The sequence below is a fragment of the Rhinichthys klamathensis genome, unplaced genomic scaffold (genome assembly GCF_029890125.1).
Source record: "Rhinichthys klamathensis goyatoka isolate OS25496 unplaced genomic scaffold, OSU_Roscu_1.1 h1tg000127l_1, whole genome shotgun sequence".
NCBI lineage: Eukaryota > Metazoa > Chordata > Actinopteri > Cypriniformes > Leuciscidae > Rhinichthys > Rhinichthys klamathensis.
In genome coordinates this window covers 3,868,494-3,885,582 of record NW_026606664.1, presented here as the reverse complement: position 1 = coordinate 3,885,582, position 17,089 = coordinate 3,868,494, and the positions used below count along the sequence as shown (strand labels likewise).

General features: G+C 39.5%; 1 protein-coding gene across 1 annotated transcript in view; it reads left to right on the top strand.

Moving 5' to 3' along the window:
* The first annotated feature begins 448 nt into the window (after window positions 1-448).
* Window positions 449-17,089, top strand: part of gpc5b (glypican 5b) — a 59,887-nt gene continuing 43,246 nt past the window's right edge. Inside the window, exons 1-6 of the mRNA XM_056256606.1 lie at window positions 449-904; window positions 3,173-3,334; window positions 5,645-6,354; window positions 8,318-8,499; window positions 8,632-8,691; window positions 9,066-9,188. Of these exons, the coding sequence (XP_056112581.1) occupies window positions 736-904; window positions 3,173-3,334; window positions 5,645-6,354; window positions 8,318-8,499; window positions 8,632-8,691; window positions 9,066-9,188 (1,406 nt within the window). The 5' untranslated portion in view covers window positions 449-735. The remainder of the gene's footprint in view (window positions 905-3,172; window positions 3,335-5,644; window positions 6,355-8,317; window positions 8,500-8,631; window positions 8,692-9,065; window positions 9,189-17,089) is intronic.

Below are 17,089 nucleotides of genomic sequence, written 5' to 3'. Positions count from 1 at the left end.
TGTGTGTGTGTGTGTGTGTGTGTGTGTGTGTGTGTGTGTGTGTGTGTGTGTGTGTGTGTGTGTGTGTGTGTGTGTGTGTGTGTGTGTGTGTGTGTGTGTGTGTGTGTGTGTGTGTGAGTCTATGTGTCTGTGTATGTGTGTCTGTGAGTGTGTGTTATTAATTTGCTTTTGTGGAGAATAGTTTCAGTTGACAACACCGAGTGGTTGTGTAAAACCTAATTTCACCCATTTCCAGACAGCCCTTTTTAATCATTTATATCAGGATTTTTCAAACATTTTGTACTGAGCTAAATATTAAGTGTATATTTCTAGAGGCTTTGTTTCTTCTTTCTTCTTTATTTATTTATTGCTGTTTCTTTACTATCTATCTATCTATCTTTATCTTTATCTAACTGTCTGTCTATCTATCTGTATGTCTGTGCCAAAGGGAGGGGGGTCCAGTGGGTGTTGGGCGCACAAAACTGGCAGTCAGAAGTCTCTTTCTCCACATTGGGCACACACACACACACACACACACACAGGGCCCTTCCTCACATGTCTCCAGACCAGTCTGTCAAAACAAAGCATGTGAAGCCCCTGCGATCCACCAGCTTGGAAAAACTTTCTCCCTGGATAACGTTACTTCATTAAGCGGCTTTAAATGTGCATCTCTTCCGGATAATATTTTGACGTTTTTTTTCCCCCCTCGTTCTCACACATTGGCTCAGAGGGCTTTCTGTGGACTGAGATGGTGCAATGCTCCGCAGGACAGCACCGCGTGTATGTTGGTTGTGGATCCTGCTCTCCAGTGTGTTAGTATGGAGAGCTCACTGCGCCAGCGGGCAGAGCTGTCATGAGGTTAAAACCGCTTTCCAGCTGCGCCAAGTCGGTTCATTAAGATGGGTTCCGGAGACCGCAGCAACAGGTTCGTTAATATACTGTTACTGTTGGAAGCGTGCGGTATCTAATATAACACATAAAACATTAATATTCTCCACATTATTCCCAACTGGCTTTCTTTATTATTTAGTTTACTTACCAAGAAAAAAATACAGCCAACTGAACAAACACACGTTGACCAATCTGCTCATGTTGTCGTGTTACCAGCCATAAACGGCACATTTTTAGCTAAATTTGAACCGTAACACAATTACGAAACGCAAAAACAACAATAACAAAACATTGTTTTCGCAAAAAAGTACTTAAACCTACTTGATAAAATATTAAATATAAATTTCTAACGTTTAAAACACATGTAACAGCTTGCCCCAAACCGACAATTATTTTAATAAAATGCACGTGACTTAAAGGGACTTAATATATTAACCCAAAAATAAAAATTCTGTCATCATGAGTTTCTTTCTTCTGTTGAACACAAATTAATATATTTTGAAGAATGTTGGTAATCAAACAGTTGATGGCAAAGGTAAGCCGTCATATATTTGGTTACCAAATTCTTCAAAATATATTATTTTGTATTCAGCAGAAGAAATAAATTCATAAAGGTTTAGAACAATTGTAGGGTGAGTAAATGATGACAGAACTTAAATTTTTGGGTGAAGTATACCTTTAAACTTTCAGTTAAAATAGCCTATATCGTCTTTATAATTTTCTTATAGATATTGTGAGTGATCGTTTTTCCCTTTTTTGACCATTTAGTCGCCTTTTCCACTTAATTTAAATTAGTCAAATAAAGTGTATTCATATTTTCATTATATGAGGTCATCATAATAGCCTAATTATAAGAAATATATTGTTTAAATGAGTTATAGCCTGTCAGACAGTTACGTGTGAAGTAATTAATTAGACAAAAAATATCCAAAAATATTTGCATATTAATTTGTATATTATCTTAGTTTATCTACTGGCTACATTGTGTCAACTAAATGTAAAGTGTGACCAAAAAAGTTGTCTAACAAATAAGTCATGATTACGGAGCATAAATCAGAAATGTCAGTGGTGTTGACAAAATTAACAGGAGTGTAGGATACACTGTCGAATGTTTTTCATGTTCCACATTTCGTGTTAAATCAAAAACGCATTCCTGAATAGAAGTCATCTCAAAAATGTTTGGGTGTTCCTATGAAATTGTAAGCTGGGCATATTCAGTTTGTCTCAAGTTCTTGTTTATGGAAAGGATACACTAGAAAAGTATGACCATTACAAAACAAAGTTTTATTCTTAGTACATACGTTTTGAGGCGTTGCTCCATGCGTATTAAGCGCAGAGGAGGTGAGAGAGGTCAGCAGAATGCCGGTGATCACAGTCAGCTGTTCTAATGCGTGGCTTATGGGGTCCCATTGGTGTAAAATTGGTTACATAGGATAGGGCAGGGTGACTGACAGAGCAGATATCATCTGTCTTGATCACATGTGCTCTCTTTACATGCACCCTCTTGCTGTACAACCATACTGTATGTGTCATTTCTGTCCCATATGATTATTTTAATGAAAAAAATGCTTAGAAACATTATTGTATTTTTAAATAATTGAATCTGTAACTTTTTGTTGTGTCCCTTTTATTGTACAAAAAAAGTTGCTGCCTTATATTTTTAAGTACAATCAACTTGGATGTTTAATTTATTTAAACTTAAATTACATTAAACTGACTTAAGCAATTTTCTACTTTTTTATAAGTTTTACAAGATCATTTTTAACTTATTTTGATGAGTTAAAGCAATGTAAAAACATATGTTGTCATAACTTATTGATCATATAATTTTTTACAGTGTTTAATTATATTGTCTGTATAATATATTGTATTGTCTATATTTCTGTAGTAAAATTATAAAAACTGTTAAAATGAGGGATGTTGTACTCTGTACTTTTTTTCTAATAACTAAATTTGAAAATCATATTTTTTTGGTATTTACAGTATGTGTACAATTTATATAAAATATATCACACAAAATATAAAAAAAAATCCACACCAAATCCACTTGACAGTTAATGATCAAAATTTGTAGTTGTAGTCGGTACCTCCCATTAAACAGCAAAAAAGTTAAATTTGAACTGTAAATTAATTTACGATATGCAAAACTACCTGAAACGTCAAAAATAGGTAGGGTAAAAACAAATCAAACATTTGTATGATCACATAAAGACTATGATCAGAAGTGATTTAGTTTGGAGAGGTTTAATGTTTAGTGAAAATGCCCCTAACTGAATCACATTCTTTGATTGATCCTCCACAGATGCAGATCTTCTCATCTGCAAACACCAGGGTCCCACATGTTGCACCCGCAAGATGGAGGAGAGCTACTACGCCGCCGCCCAGAGAGACACACACCACACCATTCTCTCCTATAGCTTCGAACTCAAATATCTCATCCTGGGCCATGCCTCTACCTTCCAGGGTATGTATCGATATTTAGTGACGCCTTTTGTCAAATAGATACTTAGTCATGTGCTTTTTTGCATTTGCACCAGGAGCAAGAGGTCATGGGATCAAGTCCCGGCCACAGCAGGTGGTTCACACGTTCACTACATGCTGTAGCTTTGTACGCATGTATGGATACACTGCAGGGTGGTGTTTAACATCTCACGAGTCGTATACTGTGACTTTCCGAGGTTACTTGGAGATTTGCTTTTTGTTCTGTTTTTCACGCTCACAGAATGATCCTTTATCTGTCTGAGGTCTCCTGTGAAGCAGTACATGTGTTTCTTAGAGGTTGACTGGTACTGTAGGATTAGGCCTTTCAGAATCAGTGTTTGAATAAAACGTACAAAAAGAACCAATCAGAAAGTTGTTTCACACACACACTTAGCACTCTATGCATATCATTATCTACTCCAGTGAGTTTCCATGTATAACATATGACGTTATAAACCATCAAATTTACAACTCTAAAACCTCGCCCAACCAAATATTTAAGTTCATCCAATTTGTCCACCCAAACTTGGACAAAAACCCTTTCAGGTTCATAGGAAAAGGGCACAGTCGCTGTCCTCTCTGTCTTTGCTGCCAGCCGAGTGAATATTTAACGAGCTTAAAGCAAACGAAGAGAGAAATGTTGAAATTCTTGGCGTATCCGTGGAGATCCGTCTCACTGCACTTCAATGTATTGCTCTATAATGAGAGCTTTTGAAAAGATCAGTTGTCCTTTTCTGCTACTTTTCGCTTGGTTGTAGCTGGTGTCCTGTTTAAAAGAAAGAAGGTCTGTAAAGTGTTTTTCATTCCCACGTGAAAGAGGATTTTTAATGTAGATCGCTTTTTGTCTATATGCCTGTGTGTTTAAGGGGGAAAGTAATAATTCAAGTACAAACTTTATGGACTCTTTTGGGAATGTGTCTGTTCAAGTGTTAGTTCACCCAAAACTTCTGTTCTTATCAGTATGATATTCTTTCTTCCATGGAAGAAAAAAGAGAGCTATCTTTCATAATGGGGACAAGGACTGTCAAGGTCCAAAAATGACACCAATAAGAAGACATGTGAGAACCAAATATGTTTGATATTGTTGACGTCAAACTATTTGAAAAGTCATCTCTGCCCTTTGTACTGGACTCGAGTAAATCCATTGTAAAGCAAATCCAACATATGCTGCTCACATACTAGCTATCCAAAAGGCACTAAAAATACTGTGTGCCTCCTTCTCTTGATCTAAATTCAGACCTGGACTGGGTACACTGAGTGGAGTTATTCTGACTCTAATCTTTTTTAAATAAGGACCCATATTAAATCCAACAGGCACTGAGTTAATAGACCTATCAGGGGTTCAGTCATCCAAGCTGTCCCAGGTCAGTTGTGGTGATTCCCAGGCGCCCTCGATGACCCCTGCGATCTGCGTGACTTCCCCCCCACATGCCTCCATCACCCAGAATCATGAGAAGAACCCCATTACACGATCCAGGCATAATCCCCTGCCATGTCACCTGATACTGAGGTGTTTGGATGTAGATGCCAAGATACACCCTAGTCTGAATTTTTAGGCATCTTTTCTTGCAAAACCTCAAAGGCTTGTTATAGAAAGATTCTTATGGGTGTCTTAGTATCATTGGCCAAACAGGTGTTCTTTTGTTCCTCCATCAATACAGAGGAATCATAACTTTTGGCTTGTTGTTAGCATGCTAGTCATTCTCATAGAAATAAGACAGAGCTGGAATGCTTTGGTTGTTATGAATGAGATGACACTAAAGCAAACTGCACTTTGAAGGCTTCTACCAGCTGTCTACTTAAGTACCCGTCTGTCACATCATGTCATACAAAAGTTAATATGCCATTGTAAATAATGTGCGTGGTATAACTGACTATGATCCTTGAACTTCCATTTGCACCCCATAGGCAAAGTGAGGTATAAGATGTCGCCCTGACTGCTAAAATTGGTAATAAGCTAGTCGCATGTGTCACATATCTCCAAACTAACCTTCAGCCCAATAGCGGCAGTCCAAAAGATCCATGGATTAAATGTTGTCTGCTTCCATTAGTCCAATGGAAAGAGAGATTAGATGCATAAGAAAGAGTTGTAAGCAATGTGAGACAAGGCAGAGGTGTACCGTAACAGACTATGTTTGACCCTCTCGTAAATGTCAAACAAAATTACCGCAATTGTTAGTCCACTCATGTTACGAATGTTTGTGTCTAGGTTGACTATGAAATAGCTGTTCATGTGCGCAAATGGCAGCGATTGTTCAATCCAGAATTTCTCTTTTATTTTCTCTTCCCACAGATACCTTCCATTCCCTACTCTCCTTCACTCTAAACAATACCTACTCGCTCTTTGACAGCACCTACAAGACAATCTCTCAAGACGCAAGACCTTTAGTGTCTACCCTCTTCTCTGACCTTGATCTCTACCTCCGTGGCAATGCCAATATCTCTGTGGAACACTCCGTCCACAGTTTCTATGACAAACTCTTCCCGTTGGTATACCAACACCTGGTCAATCCTGGCTTGGGCTCTCCTGTTTCTACCTGGTCCTCCGAAGGAAGCGAGTGCCTACGTGCCACACGGCATGACGTCAACCCCTTTGGCCCTCACCCACAGGCACTTGCTCAGGGACTGTCTAGGGCGCTTGTGGCTGGTCGTGCCCTCAATCGGGCACTGGCAATGGGTGCCGAGGTTCTGAATGTCACAGAGTCGGTGGGGATGACAAAGCAGTGTGGACGTGCACTGGTGGGGATGTTGTTCTGTCCGCACTGCCGCGGACTGACCCTGATCCGGCCATGCGGAGGTCTGTGTCTCAATGTGATGCGGGGTTGCCTGACAGGCCTGTCTGAGCTGGATGGGCCCTGGCGACACTATGTAGCATTGCTGGAAGAGCTGAGCGGGGCACTAGCAGGGGGATACGAATTGGAACTGGCACTTCTACGCATCCGGGAAAGAATTAATGATGCCATCCTTAATGCGCAACTGCATGGGCCACATCTCAGCGCCGTGGTGAGTCATGCTACTCTCTGATTCATAGAACACATTTATTTTTATTCCACAAACGAGCTACACCATATGCTGGACTAATCAGGCCGAGCACGCATGAACTTGCAGCAGCATGTTCGCTGATTGGTGCAGATCAAATGTCTCGGCCAATCATAGGCTGTGCAGTTGCAAGTGTTTATATTTGCATGTGCTTAAATCTTAAATGTAAAAGTCTTATAAATTAGCTTTTAGCCTAAAAATTTGTATTTTCACAATGGAGCCCAGTGATTTATTATATCTGCAAGGGATTTATTATTAGCTCAATGATTAAGAGCATGATTATGTGGTAATATGACACGTTCTGTAAAAAATGTGTTGGTCATGACAGTGTGACTATGGCTGTCTGTAAGTGAATACCCAGCCCTGAGGCTATTCATACCATCAACGCCAGAGTCTGTGTGCACGCCATAGGACGGCCGTCTGCCAGTCTCTCTCACTTCACTATTTCACTGGAATTGTGACTGAGGGGACGCAGGGGTCGAGGGTTTCGTGACAGCTCGGCTTTGCACCTATCATGTCCTGGTGCTGACAGCTCTCTATGGGTAGGTCAAGTTTGAGACCGCATTCCCACAAATCTGTCTCAAAGAGCATAGACTTGCCAGTCAGAAAGAGAGATATTATTACTTAAGCCCTCAACCGCAGGCCCCATAAACTCCAACACCAAGCTTACCACTTTACAATGGAGGCTGCTTGTGGGTGTTCGACACCCCCCCCCCCCAGTCATTCCAGCCACGAGGCTGGAATGACTTTAGTTTCACGTTACCTGGTTTGGAGTCTTATGGGTTGGAGAAGAGCTCTAGAAAAGTTGTTAGATGCAACCCCTAGACAGGTCGGGGAAGTTATAATTTGGCCAAAAACACACTTTACGCTGGTGGTCCTGCTTTGGGACCCAGAGTTTACATTTGACATAACTTGACAGCCCGACATTCAATAAATAATATAGAGTTTTGTTGTTTTCTTTCTTATGCTCTTGTGCTCAGCCAATAATAACTGCACAAACCATCTTTGTAAGTGCATCCTTATTTGAAGTAGTACTTTTGCTATTTTTATTTTGTTCATTGTTTTCGCAGAAGAGGGAATGTCACGCTACTTGTCCATGTTGGTGTCTAGCTAAATTGGCTGGCTTCTGCTAATTGTAAAACAAAAAAGAGATTCTAAAGAACAACTTGTGATAACTTAATTGTTTATAAGTTGTCTATATGTGGCGTCCAGTGTTGACATGGAGGACTATGGTGCCTCTCCAGTCCCTCACGCTGCTTGTGGTCTGGCGCTATCTTGGTGCTGCTTGAGTTGTTTGGGTGTTGTCTGGTCCCAATTAGCCTGATGTCCTGCATGCAAATTCACCTCTGGACAAAGACGGCTCCCGTGAACCGGCCGGCCCCTTCCCAAAATGCAATGCACCTAGCGAGGGGCCAGAGTAGGGGAATGAGAAAGTTCGCCTAATCCTTAGATAAATAAAGCGCTGCAGAAGATATACAAATACAAACACGTTTACACACGCTCACATAGACCACTTTTTCAGCCCTCATTCTGTTTTGTAATTTTTGGTACCTGAAATGGTAAAATACGGCAAAACAAAACTATTTTGTTATTTATCTTATTTTTTAGCTTTTTGTTTTTTGCGATGGTGAGATACTGAATAAAATAAAATACACATTTTATGTATACAGAAAGGTTAATGTATTATAATTCAGTATCCAGTACAGTTAAATACAGTTAAACCTCGAGATTATTGTGCAAGAGGTTCCAATTAAAAATCAATAATATTGTAGAGTGTTATTGTACCATTTATCAGTGGCCACTAGATGGAGGAATGTCTTTGAATTGGTGTAAGTCCGTTCAAACAGGCTTAAATTGTGCCATTCACCATGTTTTTTCAAACACATAATAATTCAGTGGATCTTTATTCCTCCTCTCTCTCTTTCAGGTAGGTAAAGTTTGTGGTTCCTTGACTGAATCGGTTTCCTCCACTCCAGTCAGTCCCACCTCAAGAAGTTTGACTCCTTCAGTAAACCCCACCATTGAACTTCAAACCTCAGTCACGTCCTCCAGCCCGACAACACTACCTGAAACAGGCAACCAACACGAGCACATAACGCTAAAAAAAAGGTGAGAAAATTACATGCATCAATTGTTGAACATATTTTGACCCTTTTAAATCCTTACAAATCAGGTGATATATAGTATATAGTAACTGTTTGTCTTCTTTCCTCTAACATCTGCACTTGTCGGTGACCCCAGGTCTCTGCCTCTGAAACCTTCCAAAAACAACAAACCCAGAAGCCTGAAAAAGATTTCAAAGTAAGTGTGTATTAATGGGGACTAATTAACATTTATAGAAATAGCAATTCAGCTTCCAGATTTCCAATAGTACCCTTAAGATGTTTTTCAATTATCTCTAATTATTTTGTCATAAAAATTACTTTGGCTGTCAGCCTAAGAATGTTCTAATTATTTAATCTCACATCAAATGAACATGTGTGAGCAAGGAAGAACGCTGTCAGCATTAATAACAGTCACAAACAAGTATGGGAGACCAATCTGCCGCTTGTATCTATCAGTGTTTGGGCATGTTTGATTAGAGAAGCGTGATGACTGAGGCAGAACTGGTTGTGTATAATTATGCCTGGTTTGATGCTTTATGATAACTTCCTGAATGCCTCAACTTCCTGCAGGGAGTTTATGGGCTACATTCAGCGATACAAATCGTTCTTCTCCACCCTGCCAGAGATGCTGTGCGAGGGGGAGGTAGTGATGGATGAAAACACCTGCTGGAGTGGAGAAGATGTGGTTGAGAGGTAAGCTCTTGTCAGACGAACTCAAATTTGCATGTTAATACATAGATGAATATTGGTCAATAACAGGGTACTCTTTTTTTGTCTTTATTCCTTATAAAAGGGATTTTTATACGATTTTCTTTTTTTGTCAATGACCCATATTCCTGTTTTAGAGCTAAGAATATCATATTGGCAAGATTTGCACATTGCCATATCATCATCATCAGTCAATTTCTTTGATTGGCTCTTTATTGAAAGAAAATGGAGCATATTGAACAAAAAGAAGATTTTCGGTCTGGCTGAAGACGTATTAAAGAATGAACAAACATGAGAATGTTTTCGTTTTTGTCCAGCCAAAGTCCCAAACTGATTGTAATTGTAGGCAATCATATCCGATCTCTAGCCATAAAGATCTCTATCCACTGTGTGAGGTCGTGAAGTTCATAAGATGGCCAAGTGGAGTGATGGTTGCCATGGATTATCGTGGCTTTTCTCCAATCCTCTTCCGGACAGAAGCTTCATTCAGAAAGTTCTGGAGCTCTATTGTGACACAAATGAGATTCCCTGAAAAACACACACTCAAAATAAACATTTGCATATAGGCGGTTTCGATATCAACATATGTTCATTTAAACACATTCTTATTTGGCATCCGCAACACAAAATGATCACGACCACTTTGCTTGAAAGGAAGTTTTATAATTCCAGATATATCCCCAATCGGGCCTCTTTTGCTCCTCAGCGTTGGCTCAGAGGTTAGAGATCCCACTCTCCTCCCACCCTCTGGACAAATTGCCCCATCGCCATCCACACTATGGCTGTAACGCAGGGCTGGCACCATCCATACCGGGGGCCCCCAGCGGGACAAACACAGGGTAGTCCTGGAGACAGGCCATTGTTACCAAGGAGAAAAAATGACTAGCTTGCTAATCTTTTTTTTTTTTTTGTTGGAATTGGTATTAAGACATATCAACTTTTTATTACATCAAACTGAATTGTTTTGTCTGAAAGAGAAGGATTTGGAGGTTCACTACATGCCATCGATTGGCTGCAAACAGGTCCAATATAAAATGTAAACTCTGAATTTAGCTAATACCACATGTTGGCATTTTTGCCACATGGCATTTAAGTAACACTAAATCTTTATCTTTCAGACAACGTAAATCAGTGGGAAATTATAAAAGCATGCTTTGTATTTTCTAATACAGAGATTCCAAAAACTGTTAGCAAAGAAAGAATGGACTAGCTTTCTAATCTGTCACATAAACGAATAGTAATTCTCTCTATTTGCTGGTACAAAAACTATAGGCTATGTTTGGAATAGAATACTAGCATACTGCTTACTACACACTGAATTTACAAATGTACAAATGTGAACGGAACATGCTAACAGCAATGCAATGCTAACAAAGTGATAGTATGCTATGCATACTAGCTTTCTATGTACCAGTAGTATAGTAACTAACTCATACAACAATGTTTTTTAACAGTAGTGTATACTATGCTTGTGTCTACCACTTCCCTTGGAATTACAGTTTGTTAGTTTTTTTAACCATTTTGTGTAAAATGCCAACATTTGACTGATTAAATAGTTAAATAATGATTAAACAATGAGTCGAGAAAGAGACAAATCCCGGCTGATAGTACTTAGTTCACTCATCATCACATTTGAAATGGAAAGTCAAGTTGAGTCCAGTGCATTCTGGGATATTCCTCGCTGTGCGCTCTAAATTTTGTAGTAGTAGGTCATCTGGATAATCCAAGCTTGCAGATCATTTGAATTCTGTACACAATATACATGACACTGTAAAAAATAGTGAAATTAGCATGTTAGCATGCTGTTTACAACCTCTTTAAAAGAGCCAACACTGCCCTCCTCTGGCCAAAATAGTTTTCCCCATTTAACGGCTTGAACCTTTTGTTCAGTCCGTCATAAGGAAGAAAAGAACAATGATTGCATGTTTTTTTGCATGACCATAATGTATTAGCCATCTAAAAATATTCTGCCACTTGTTCATAATAAACAGTGGGTCAAAGAAACACATTGAGGGAAAACATGTGTTCACAATATGGCCAAGCTTTCACAGTCTCCAGTCCAAAACACGCATTTTTAGCTTGGACTTTTCAGGTCCATTTGGATAGCTATGTACTATTTCAAATTGAGCGAACAAGGTCATTTTAGAAAATGCTTAGCTGGAGTTGTGGTTCACCTCCCACTGCACAGTGAAGTGTATGAATGTCTGTTTCGTAGGATGGTGGAGTTAACCAAGGAAATGTTAGCATGTCTAATAACTTGGTGTCAGCCAGAATCCAAGTGACTGGATGTGTGAGGTTGCTGTGGAAACAGTGTGTTTTTGTTTTTGTTTTAGGCAACTACCGTCCCTAGTCAAAGTCCTTTTGGGTCGTTCATAGTTTCTCTTTCTTTCTCTCTCACGTTTTGTCCATTACTGCCGCGACTGCCAAACTTTCACCCACATAAAAGGTGAAAGGATTGGAAAAGTATGGGCTCTGCTGACTGTCAATCATTGTGAAACGCTACAGCCTCGTTCTCAATGTTGTGTTCAAGACTGATTTGACGCGTGCGTGTGTGTGTGTGTGTGTGTGTGTGTGTGTGTGTGTTCCTCTGTGGTCTTACACTGGTCGTATCCTCCATTACAGCTCTATTAGATGATGTGTTTTCACTGAGGACTCGCCCTTGTGCTCACCATAACACTTCTTTTAGTTTTTAAGAGCTTAAGACTAGACATGCTACTTCCCTGGTGAAAGCTGGTTTAATGGGGTTTAGATAGTGTTTAGCTGTACAATTGGCCTAAAGCTAGCTCTGTTTTTAGCATGGACTAATACCAAGTATTTCATTAACTGGTCCAAGCTTCTCATTAGATAGTCCACGATAATGTAGCAAATTAGCTCTAAAGAAATATTAATAATCAAGCATTACTTGTTATAGTTGATTGTGAATATTTGGATCAGTTAAAATAATTAACTTAATGTAGTAAAATTAATATTACAATCAATTAAACTGTTTGTGCCGTGAACACTCAGGGCTCTATCTTGCACCCGGCGCAAATTACTTTGTACACTGACGCATGTATCATTCCTATTTTGCACCCGCGCAAAGTGGACTTTTCCCTCCACAGACACACGTCGGTTAACTAAGAAATACACTTGAGCTCCCCGGGGCGGTTCAGCGCAAAGAGGAGGCGTGTTCCGGCGCAAACTTTCCCTCATGCTATTTTGCTGTTCTATAAAACAATTGCGCCACTGACCAGAAAAAAACCTAGTCTAAAGTCAGTGGTGCGTTGCGCGTTGTTCATAATGCTATTTTAAGCGCGCATGCTTGGCCATAATGTAGCGGGTGCACAACGCGCATACACTTTGATTCTCTCAACAACACAGATGCAGCAGTTTTTATTTTTGCAAATCATACATTATAACAAGGAAAAATATTAACACATGAGGGAAATCATTGTGGTGTCCATGAAGATGTAAAAAAATTAGTTTTTTTTCCTCCCACGCCTGTTTAACCGACGCTGATTTGGGTGGGTTTCTCCCATCCCCATACAACGTCACTTCTCTGTCTTTCACGGTCCTGACAAGAACGTTGCTTTCCTCGGCTGTGAAACGCTCCTGGCGCACGCCTGGTAAATCCGCCGTTATAATAGCAATCCGCCATGCAACATGCGCACCTGGGGCCTCATTTATAAAACTTTGCGTAGGATTTGCGTCAGAAGTGGCGTACGGATGAAACATAGGACGTGCGTACGCACAGAAATATTCGGATTTATAAAACCGTGCGCACGCACATCCTACGCATTTTTCCCTTAATAAATCACAATCAATTCTAAATGTAGCGCAGCTTTTGCGGCTTCATGTCACGCCCATAGCTGCCCATAAATAGTCCGTGAAACGCCCACAAGTTAATATTCATAGATTGCGAAATCGTGGCAAACATAGAGAGGAAATCAAAAAAACGTAACTTCACTCAATGTGAAGTAGAAGTTATCGTTAGCGAGGTGGAAAAGAGGAGAAAAATGTTGTTTGGAGGGCACAGTGTGGGCATTACTCATCCCAAAAAGGCACTTGAGTGGCAAAAGGTTGCAGACGCCGTAAATGCTGTAGCCTCACAACCTCGGACCGTGGCCGAAATAAAAAAGAAATTACAAGCTACAGATGTCGGTTATAATCTACTTGGAAATGGGAAATAGTTCAGCGCAAATGTAATTTCTTGCAGCTTTCTGAATGGTTGAGACATACGTCATACGTTATTTTATCAAAAATAAAACAAACTAAAGGCATATGCATGAAATACCTGCATGAATACCATGATTCCGTAGCTGATAAAGACATTTTTACTATGAAAACAACTTTCCCCAGTGGACAAATAATACATCTATCTATTTATCTATCTATCTCTCCCTAATTATCTATCTATCTGACTGACTATCTAGCTATATCTAGCTATCTCTGCTCCGCCAGACGGACACATTGGCGAGAATATCAGTTTTGTACATTATTTCGTTCTGTTTACCATTTTATTTATGAGGATGAATTGTATAACATGCCAATATTATTGCAGAACATATTTCACTTTTCTTTTTGCAAATATGTGTTAATTTGCATTTCTGTTGCAGATCGATCAAACGGGTGTTCGTGTAGGCTGTTAATTGTAAGACTTGCTTTGTGACGTCTTCGTGTTATTTATGAGAGGCAGCATTGCCATTTATTTTACACAACGGTCTACAGTTTCACACACTTTCACGTGTTTCTTCCATCTGCCGACGGTGTCGCCATTTCTCATTTCACCCGTTTTTGTGCGTACGCCTGGGTCAGAGCTTGCGTAAAGGACCGCACATTTTACCGTCAAGTTTGCTTTTTATAAATACCAATTATTGCGTAGAGAGCGGCGTACGCCTTCTTTTGTGCGTACGCAACGTTTATAAATGAGGCCCCTGCTCTTAAAGGGAATGTGAGATGACGCTCTGATTGGTTTATTTCACGTTACGCCCAAACCACACCTATGAATAATGAAGCTACTTCAGACCAACCCCTTTTAGATTTGCGCCAGGCGCAAGAGGCATTTATCCCGCCGGGAAAATAGCAACAGCGCCGGGATCCGCCCACAAAGTTACTTGCGCTTTGCGCTTTGACACTTGCGTTTCAGATCGTTAAAATAGGGCCCTCAGTGTTAATTGTTTATTAATTCTACGAAATGTACATTTCCGGGGCATGGGAAATGTCTTTCTTACTGTACAGTACTATTCAGAGCCTGTTGTCAAAATCTATGATTAGGGATTCGAGTATATGAGCTTGAGACACGGACAACTTTACGTGTGACATGAACAAGATTTAATTTACTAGACTAAACACTTAAACTACTCTAACATACACTTACATACATGCATACAGTTTACCGAGGGAAAGAGAGCTGAAGCAGAATGAAGTTGAAGTTCAGCAGATCAACAGCCTTGAGCAAACCATCAGTTTAGTTCTAACATGCCCTTCTAAAAAAGGTGTAAGGATACTTAATGTATCAAATAATGAGACCAAGTTTGATACTTGCATGTCTCGCCCATTTGAATTAAACTGTCCTGATGCAATTTGTTGAGGCTCCAGTTGATCTTTGCTGATGTGGTCTTGATGAGAGAGAACCAGTGGGAGTCAGAGGATCTCTGGTGAATGGAAAGACAAGGCCACAGCCTGGCACAAGCTTGGGGGTCCTTAGAAGACTTCTAGTTCAGCATCATCTTCACATTAGGATTTCAGAAAACGGACTAAGAGACGTGAGCTTGTGATCAATGATTTTTAAAACATTTAGATGTCACACCCTCTGGAGGGTTGTGAACCAATAAGAAGTTGTTCCCTTTGGAGGGAATTTCTTTACGACCTTTTGTTCAAGCAGGCCTTTGAACATGTAATTTGATTGGGTGTTTAACAAAACACCCAATAAGACTTATAAGACTTATATTAGTCTTATAAGACTAATGCGTCACAAAGTTAGCAAAATGCAATGTAAATTACCAAATGCGGGAACGAAGATTGGAGTTTATAGAGACTTAACATGCTACACATGATTTTGGTTAACCATTGTGTGCAAGTCTGAAACATTAATCCAAAAAAGTTTAAAAGAGAGAATGGATACATAGGCCAAACCACATAAAAGGAAAATCATGACATGGGAAAATTAGATGCATGTTTATACATTTCTCAAGTGGTTATATATAGGATTAAAAGGGTTTATTTCTCCTTCTCAGCAAGAATTAAGTGAGAGTCACAACTCTCTGCAAACTCCTTTTGGGGTCGTAAAAAGTCTTATCAGTCTTAATGTGACAGGACAACGGGTTCTGCCAGTGTGTTAGCTTCATTTGGGATGTTAGTTTTGGGGGAATAGACTAGAATAGAATAGTTTCATAGACCTTTGTTGGGAGAGTGAGTTTGCTGGATTATTCATTTAATATAATGAATAATTTGTGTGTGTCTGATTGGTCCAGATGCTACAATAATATATTAGCTGGTCAACCAGCCATTCTGTTTTAAATAAACCACACTGACAGCCTTAACTTGGTATGAACAACAGCTGACTGGTTTGTTGATAGAAATGGTTTAGTAAACACAACTACTAGATTAAAATGGACTTTCCATTTTGGTGTTGTGCCTGAAAACTGTCTAAAAACATTCATTTAGACCAGTGGTGACCAGCTTAGACAGGTTATTGCTGCTTTTTTTCAACAGGATTTGTTGAAAACATTGTCTTGAGCCACATAACTTTGCCAAGACCTAAAAGGCTACATTTGTCAAATTAGGATTTGAATTTCATAGTTTATTTTTCTATTTTTAACTTACATTTGTTATTTTCCATATAAAATTATTATTCTGTGTAGAATGTTCAGTTTAGCCACACTATACTTACCTCTGCATGATGATAATGCTAATGCTAACAGACACAGTGTTTGGTATAATAAGCCTAAAGGCCGGAGGTGTGTTTGCTGTGGTAAGAATCATAATGACTTAATTTCAATACAGCACAGTGCAATTTTAGCCTATTTAGCACCTGTTTCAACAGGACTGTGGGTTGTGGGACTTTTGTGCAACTATTTGGTGAATTATCCACTGAGGCCATCTGGAAACCTAGTAAACAATCTACCTAGACAGCCTTTTTTAACATCTTCACTAGGTTTCATAGCCTACAAATGCTACATGATACACAGTATTTATAGTGGCTGATTGACCTGAAAACCTGTAACGGATACTGTAACTGCATATAGGATATCCAGAGCTTGTATTACAACTTTTTATTGAATTACTCAATTCCAAACAGCTGCTTTAATACAGAACGGCACTGTTAGCTTTGTGCAGTTCAAAGCTGACTAGATATATTACAGCTGTCCTACATTAGCATGGGCCCTTCCCAACTTCATAGACCACAGACAATAAATAGGATGGAAAACTAGCAACCAGAAGGTCTTACACCCGGTTATTACACACATGAGAAGGCGCACAGCTGAATTCATGCTGACGTAAGACAGGATAGCATAGCATACTCAGATGCTAAACACTAAAGTTGTGTATTGTAAAGAAAAGGACTTGTTGAAATATTAGCATATGGCATCCGTTTTGGCTGCGTTTCGATGCCAAAGGCAATAACTTGTTGAAAAGCTGTTCTGAAAGAACGGAGAAACTTCTAATGCACAGCTCATGAAGAACGGATATTGCTAGCTCATTAGGTGCTGAGTTTCATAACCTTCTGAGCAAACAAATGAGCTAATCCAGTATAGCAGATGAATTTAATTGGAGCTTTACTCCTCACAGTGTTATATGTGTGTGGTTTTTTTTGGGAAAATAAGCAGCGTTTAGTCAAAGGGAAACTCCAAAGTCTTTGGTCTTGAGCTGGGTAAATATTTTCTCTGAGTTTTTTTCTGGTTTGG